The sequence below is a fragment of the Eurypyga helias genome, unplaced genomic scaffold, assembly GCF_000690775.1.
Source record: "Eurypyga helias isolate BGI_N326 unplaced genomic scaffold, ASM69077v1 scaffold34358, whole genome shotgun sequence".
NCBI lineage: Eukaryota > Metazoa > Chordata > Aves > Eurypygiformes > Eurypygidae > Eurypyga > Eurypyga helias.
This window is the reverse complement of record NW_010269425.1, coordinates 1-8,162: the sequence shown is the minus strand read 5'-3', so window position 1 is coordinate 8,162 and position 8,162 is coordinate 1. Positions and strand designations below refer to the sequence as shown.

At 47.0% G+C, this 8,162-nt stretch overlaps 1 protein-coding gene across 1 annotated transcript in view; it reads left to right on the top strand.

Moving 5' to 3' along the window:
- The window catches only part of ABCB11 (ATP-binding cassette, sub-family B (MDR/TAP), member 11), a gene marked incomplete at its 3' end in the record, with an annotated part of 35,627 nt that extends 27,652 nt beyond the window's left edge, over positions 1 to 7,975 (top strand). The window contains exons 20-24 of the mRNA XM_010158110.1: positions 2,557 to 2,661; positions 2,760 to 2,921; positions 4,980 to 5,183; positions 7,476 to 7,705; positions 7,819 to 7,975. Coding sequence (XP_010156412.1) covers positions 2,557 to 2,661; positions 2,760 to 2,921; positions 4,980 to 5,183; positions 7,476 to 7,705; positions 7,819 to 7,975 — 858 coding nt within the window. The remainder of the gene's footprint in view (positions 1 to 2,556; positions 2,662 to 2,759; positions 2,922 to 4,979; positions 5,184 to 7,475; positions 7,706 to 7,818) is intronic.
- Between the last annotated feature and the right edge of the window lie 187 nt (positions 7,976 to 8,162).

Here is an 8,162-nt window from a genome sequence, read left to right as displayed (position 1 = left end):
TTCAGCAGAAACCCTCAAGGTGTCTTGCAGATATTGCAGCTCTCTCAGCCTTCATCTAGGAGTGATGGAGAGCCTGGCCACAGGAGCTGGGAAGGCCTTGCACAACATTCGCTTGCTTAAGGGAAAGCAGGGAAACCACTTTGAGTGCGGGTGATATGGATGGAATATTAAAGCAAAGGCACATGGCATTCTCCCTTTCCACGAGCACCTTGCATAGCATGGATTCAGCCACCCTGAAATCAGGAACAGTGTAGCCTTTGCATTTTGGGAAAACAAGACTCCTACTTAACCCTGCCTACCACCTAGCCATACAGAAGCCATGAACAGAAGTTTATTTCTAACAAGCATAAATACTCACTGCGAGGTCCTAAGGCAAGAGTTCAGCCCTTTTCAGTGCTCAGGTTTGTATTTGTTATTTATTTACTCAACCAGAGAGAAAAATTGCAAAGTGTGAGAAGAACAAAACATTAAGTTTAACCCATGTGTGGGGCCATCCCAGTGTTTCTGGATGACTGTGTAGAAACAGCACGCAAATTGCTTATGAAAAAGCCATCAGCATCTCCGGAGAGGAGTGTTCTTCCTCCCTGTGTATTTGTTATGATCCATCACACACTCTGCTTATCATACGCATTAGAATTTCTGTTCATTCCAACAGAGATTTTGCTGATGTTTTTTCATATGAAAACGTACCACAGCACTGTAATTAACGTGACAGGTGTGTTAACAAATGTTCAGAGTGATGAGTGGTTACTTCCCCTGTTATGTTTCTGGCTAGCTGTGCATGTGGCATGACCACTATTATGAAGTGCATTTTCCCATTCCTGTCTAGATACTGTGTACCATGATGATACAGAAAATACCATCACAGCAGTTCTGAAGTCCAGAACCCTTGTGGGACAGAGTTTATGCAGGCACCGAGTCCACCTCGTTCAGTCCAAGTGTTGAACTAGACTGTTTCCTCTGGGGGAAAAAACACCCAGACAAAAACCAGCGGTGTCTTTTCTAGAAACCTAAGTTACAAAGGTAGATGAGATCTGCTCGCAGCCTGTGCGGGTCAGGCTCTAACATGAATTACTGAGTGTGCAGTGGATTTCATTAAGGGGATGGGAAGAGCAGCAGACCATTATATGTTTTGTTCTTACTGTGACAGATTAAAGCACACCTGGTGATTATGGTTTTTTTTAAACAAAGATTAATCCAAGGAAGCAATTTGCCCTGCTGCTGACAAGACAGCATGGCACTGGAACAGCTCTTCGCTTGAAACACTGAGTGCCGTGTTGGTATTATCGGTTTGGATTTTGCAGGGTTTATTTTGTTGCCAAGGCACTGGTGTACAAAGTTTAAATGCTCCAAGTGGAATTCCTACTAGAGAACAGCTATTTCTTTTTCTCACATTCATGCTGTAATTCCTCCCTGTTACTCTGATGCAGAGCTGACTCTTAACTGTAAATAACGTGGGCTGACCTTTTCAGACTAGAACTTATTTTTGTGTAATTTACATATTTTGTAGCTGTAATGAAAATTCATTCTTCTCTTTCTACTGTTAAATACTGGCCTAGAAGATTTTAAGCTGGTTTTGATACAAGTAAAACTTGAATGCACAAGTTAATTCCACCTTAGAGATAACAGGTGGAGAGATTGGTCTGTTTATAGTACTCTTTACTCTTGAAATGCAGTTGGAATTAATTTAAGGTTAGTGGAGAAGTACAAACATGGGCTGTGGCTTATACCTGCAAGTAGCAGAAGTAGTTTAACAACTTCAGGTAAGTTGACTGACCTCCGTATCAGCTGCTCTGAGTGAAAGGAATTGCTGAAGGATGGCTGCTTACATTTAGACCACAGCTTCAGCAGCAGCCAGTAGCACTGGTAGGTGCTGAAAAACACCAGCTATGAAGGGAAGAAGAGGTAGAAGGAAAACACCACGGAGCCTGGAGCAGAGCAGGGTGGAGGGGCTCTGCTTTAAGCACTAATGCTTTTTTCTCCAGCACCCAGCAGTAAGTGAATAGCTCGTGTCCTCACTCCTTTGGTAAAAGACCACAGGTCCCTCTTGAAGCCAACCGATGGCAAGCGTAGCGTCCGTTCGCGTTGTGCAAGGGGAATCATGTGAGGGTATAATGGTTTACACAGACTTCATTCTGTGTGGGCCCATAAAGTTGCAATTGTCATAGATTTCAGAGGAGGTGAGGGAGCTGCTGTAGTGCTGCTTTGTCGCTACACTGTCTATTTCACTGCTACTCTCTGCTTATGGCACTGGATCTTGTTTAGAGTAGGGGGATGATTAATTGTAACATGGGATGGGAAACAAGTAATAGCAGTATGTGCAGACACAGAGTATCATAAACTTGTTGTTTAACAGGAGTAAAAAGCTTATGTTGTATCCAGGCTCACCTGAGGAAGAATAAGGGATCGGGCCTTTGCAAGGGGTGGGGGAGATGTCCGTGGTCTGGATTTGATACTGGGGTGGGCGTCTGCACTTGGCAGCAGGGAGTCATGAGTAAACTTTACGCACAGCAAAACTGACACTTGTAATATGATGCCACCCACTTTTTTTCAAAGACCTTCTCCATTCTGGATGAAAAGGAACGAAGAATCCAGATCAATGGTGTCTGCCTGCTCTTCGTCTTTGTTGGAATTCTTTCATTTTTCACACAGTTTCTACAGGTAATAGCAGTCCAATATGGGTAAATTTGGTTTCTGATCCCTTACTCCGTGGGGATATCTTTCTGTGCAATAATGGTATTTATCCTTACGCACCCCAGGGATACACCTTTGCCAAGTCTGGAGAGCTGCTTACCAGGCGGTTAAGGAAAATTGGTTTCCAGGCTATGCTAGGGCAAGACATCGGCTGGTTTGACGACCGGAGGAACAGCCCTGGGGCTTTGACGACAAGACTTGCAACAGACGCCTCACAGGTCCAAGGGGTAAGACCGGGGAGCTTAATTAAGGATCATTTACTGTCAGCACTGAGGGAAGGTCTGTTTGGCAGTGTCACAGGAACTCGCTAGCATGCCAGGGCAGTGCAGACCAGCCCTTGCTCGGTCAGCCAAGCTATCCCTGTTTATCAGAGACCTGAAACGTGGAACTGTTATCACTGCAGTTACCTAAAAGCACAAATAGGGTCACAGTTTACTGCCTGTTATTCCTGTCTGTATTACCAGAACAAGAGCACAAAAATCAGTAAAATACCAACCACCAGTGGAACCAAAGGAGCATCCAGTGCAGAAGTTTTTAATACCTCTTTTCTGGAGATGAATTAGCTTTTTGCCACAATGCTTAAGTGTTTATTTCAAAACTACGCCACACTGGTATTTTAGGGACATTCGTCACTAATTGTGTTTTCAGGTTTTCAGCACGGTATTGTGCTTGTTAAGACAGTTTTGATTTAAACTGCCCGGCCACCAGAAAAGCCAGTTTACAGCACTGGCTGGTGCTCCAGCCGGGCAGTCCTGCAGGCAGTTTTGCTGTGGCTTATTGTTTGGGAAAGTGAGCCGCTAACTGCTTTCCTGTGTTCCTTGGTGGGTGAGGGTTGAATCACGCCGAGCTGATGTTACCTTCCCGAAGGGATGCTGTGGTAGATGAGTCAGGGGCATTTGACTTGGCTGCAAGGCCAGCAGTTCTCTAGAGAGGAAGAAGGAAACGTACAGATTGCTTTGTTACCAAAACTGTCTGCTTCAGCTTGACTGAAGATGGCAGGTTAGTTTTTAAAAACTATTAATGGAGGCTTTAAAAATTTAAAAGACAAGTGAGAGAAGAGATTCCCCTGTCAGCAGCAATTTCTGCAGAATGAGAGAAACCAGCTGCAAAGCCTTCAGCCCTCACAGGCACTTACAGGGCACATTTTAATTGAAATAAACAAACTTGACGGAACCACTGACAGCCTCCTAGGGGAGGTGTTTGTTCTAAGCACATGGAGAGCAGTGGGGCACAGCTGTTCAACCCACAGCTCCAGGGGAACAGCTACTAGAGCAGCAGTGCCCCCGCCACTCGCTGCCCGAGACACAGCTTAGCCAGGTGCTATTGCAGAGCCGGCTGAAGGTGAGCAGCTGCACACAGGTGTCTGTGGCCTGAAAGTGTCTACATCTGCACCAGGAGTAGGAAGTGGACTCTTGGGGTGTGTGTGGGTTAGAGCTGCAGGATCCTTTTGGTAGCCTCTGCAGAGCAGGGGGATGTACCTTCTGCTGTGGCCAGGCCCGAGGCACCTTGCCCTGCTGCTGCAGGTCAGAGGAGTCATCAACGATGAGCATTTTGTGCTGCAAGTTCACATCCTGCAAATGAATTCCACTGAAAATGATCAAGGATAGCAAATGTGTATCTTTTTTTTCCTAATGCATAGCAACCCAGTTCCTATCTAGGTCCGCTGTTTATTTTCTTTATGAAAGAAACCAGCTTTTGAGTAAGTAAATCAAGTGTGTTGCAAAGAACAGTGTTCTGAAGGACATAAGGAGATGAATGCATTCAGTAAAGGTGATGGCAAAGGTGTATTGACATTTTTTCCTTCATAGACAGGCAGATATGCAACTTTAATTCATCCTTTCTCAGTGACATTTCTTACTGGTTTTAGCACAGCTGAGACTGTTGTTAACAGTTAAATTGCAAAAGGGTTGTGTTTATTAATTAAATCTAGATGGATAAATGTAAGGGCTAAGCAGAGTATTCAGACGAGTGATTCCCCAGGGAATAGAGGGGCCAATTTCAATAGTTAAATTATCATTATCTCTTAATCATTAGAAACAATTTTCTGAGTTCTCCGTGGGAAGTTTGGTGGCGGAAAGGAATATTGAACATTTGCGGTCGTTCTCTTGGCACAATTAATTGGAAACAGTATATACAAACTGACTAAATTCCTGTGCAGTCGGTGGCTGTTGGTGCCTTCTGATACTTCAATATCGTTTGGAGTTTTCTGAAGGAAAATATATATAAAGATTATTGAAGTTACTACTGGAGTGCAAGACAATCACCTCTGTTTCTTTTCTTTGAAGGCAACTGGATCGCAGATAGGAATGATTGTCAATTCCTTTACCAACATCGGGGTGGCCATGATCATTGCTTTCTACTTCAGCTGGAAACTGAGTTTAGTTATACTGTGTTTCCTGCCGTTTTTGGCCTTATCTGGAGCTGTGCAGGCTAAAATGCTGACAGGATTCGCCTCTCAGGACAAGAAAGCGCTGGAAGCTACTGGACGGGTAACGTTGTTTAAAAACTAGTTTACATTTGCAGTCATGGGTAGTTGAAATTATCAGGCATTCGGGACCATCAGTAATTCAAATGGAATGAAACTGGCAGTGTTTTGTAAATAACTTGTAATATTTCAGCTTGTCCAACCACTGCAACACCATCAGGAACTCCTAAACTGCAAAAGCACTTGCTGCACGGAACGTGATTGTCGTTTCACACACTGCTGGACCCAACTGACAGACACGGGTGTCTCAGCAGTCCGTTTCCCCTTTGTGGGGATGTATTTGAATACCCATTTGGTGATGCCCTGTGATTATGCTCTCATCAGAAAGCAGTGGCACTTGTTCACGCAGAAATCCTCACATCTGAGAATTCGGCACTGAACCACAGAGCCGTTCGTGGATTTTGGAGAGAGCAGGATTGTTCCTTCAGTGGGCTTTCCAGCTCCTCCGTCAGTGTGTGCTGCTAGAGCACAGGCGTAATTGTACCTTTATGTATGCATTTTAAGGGTCAGAATTGTATCCATTCTCATTTCTCAGCTAGGGTATACATCTCCTTTCTTTTCTAATTCAGCTCAGCATTAACCCTCCTCCTGTTAATTTGCATCAGCAGGCCTAGGTAATACTTTAAGTGTGGATCCATGGTGAAAACCCACCTGTGTGGGTATTAACCCAACCAGCACAGGGCATGACGGAGGAATTCCCCTTCCTTGAAACAAGGGTGTTCCGCGTTCAGTGATCCCTGGCTAAGGCCCTTCTCTGGTTACTCTCGTCAAGTCAGCAGCATCCCATAGTCTGATGGCTGCAAGACCCCACGAACTGCCCCGCCTCGAAGGCTGGGAATGGGTTTATGTAGTTGGCACAGAGCTTCATGAAGTTTGCAGTGCCTGAGCGGGCTTCCAGTCCAGAAGCCAAACGTGGAAAAGGGAGGGACACGAGAAAGGAATGTCATTTTCTCACCAGGTTGCTCCTCTGCACAAAGAGGAGCAGGCAGGTCTGCTGCCTTGGAAACACCCAAACACCTGTGCTTTAGTTCTGGGTCACTGAGTTCTGGCACCTGGCCAGAACCCAGTAGTTTTTAAATACACCTCGTTCAGCTGTGCAGAAACCAACCGGCCTCAGGAGCGCAGGCGACACGAGGGAGAGCACCTCAGGTTACCCCACTCACAGCCGGAGCCTTCTCCCCCACTTCAGAGTCACAGCATGGCCGGGGCTGGAAGGGACCTTTGGAGAGCACCTAGGCCGACCCCCTGCCAGCGCAGGATCACCTGGAGCAGGTTTTGAATCTCTCCAGAGAAGGAGACTCCCCAGCCTCTCTGGGCAGCCCGTTCCAGTGCTCTGGCAGCCTCAAAGTAACAAAGTTTTTGCTCATGTTCAGATGGAATTTCCTGCATTCCAGGAAATTTAGTTTAGGCTGCCATATTCCTACCATCAGAAAAACTAGGCTTTGCAGGTCCTCTCAGAGATTTTCCTTCTGCGGAGCTACTTTAGCCCATCCTAAAATGACTCTTGCAGCTCCCACTCCTCCCAATCCTCCTCCTTCCAACATTCAAGTCCTGCCCACCAAACATCTTACCCATCCCACCTTCTGCCCAGCCCCGTCTAACCTTCCCTTGCCCAGCTCTCAACCAGCTCTCCTCAGCCTCCTCTTGCCCTTAACCAGTGCAACCAACGCACGGCCTGGGGCCTGTTGCCCTGCAGCTCCGCATCTGCAGGCTGTTGCCATCCCACAGCCTGCTGCACCTGGCTCAGCCTGCCACCCCCTTTTTTGTCTTCTGAAGGAGTCAGTCTTCAGCTCCCAATTCCCATTTCCAGCATGTCGTGGCTGGGGGCACAGAACTTAAAAAAAATCACGATGACTACCTGCACATGCAGACTTCTGGGAATTGTGGGGGTTTTAAAGGCACAGAAGGTATTACGTGAATTAATGTCACCTGACTGGTAAAAACGTGTTCCCAAAACCATTTTTGCTTCTGTGGATGTCCCATTTATTCACATTACGTGAAATAAGTCACAGGTGAGAGCACGTGTCCGATGTCCCAGGTGTGCGTACAGTACCGGAGCCGCAGTGGAGCGGAGTGCACATTCCCGCGGCGGATGTTAGTTAGCAGATCCCGGCTTGTAGGAGAGCTGCGCTTGGGGTCGGCTGATCTTCAGGCCAGCCTGTACCGCAGCGGAGTCAGTTTCTGCACGGCGTTGGCGCCCTGTGCTCACGGGAGAGTCGTGCATCTGTGACAGAGTACGCTCTACCTTTCCCAGTATAAACTGGGAGCTTTTACCCACGTGTTTTTTCTCCTCCAGATTTCCAGTGAAGCCCTCTCGAACATCAGGACTGTAGCAGAGAAGATGTTTGTCGACAATTTTGAGAAGCACCTGGATATGCCCTATAAAGCTGCGATCAAAAAAGCCCACGTTTACGGCCTGTGCTTTGGCTTTGCGCAGAGCATAGTCTTCGTGGCCAATGCCGTCTCTTACAGATACGGTGGGTTTCTGGTTGATGCTGAGGGCCTCCACTACAGCTTCGTGTTCAGGTGAGAGCCTGCCCAGAGCCACACATGGGCTCCTCTCCAGAAGCACTGGGCTCGGTGTCGCACTCAGCTTCCTGGTGACTTCCGAGGAATGACCGTGTCCCCCTTCCCCGCAGGGTGATCTCTGCTATTGTGACCAGTGGAACCGCCCTGGGAAGAGCTTCTTCCTATACCCCAAACTATGCCAAAGCCAAAACATCCGCTGCACGCTTTTTTCAACTGGTGGATCGGATGCCTAAAATCAGTGTTTACAGTGAAAGTGGGGAAAGATGGGTAAGAGCGGAGATGAGTGAGTAGTCTGTGATGTCCCTCGTTGAAGTTGCCCTAACGACTGACGAGTCACTGAGGATGGCTGCCTTGCGGGAAGGTTGTGCCGGCTGTGTATCTGCTCCTTGTCTCTGCTCTCTGGAAGCAGTAAGCTCTGTCCTAGCCCGCAAGAGCATAGAATCATAGAATGGTT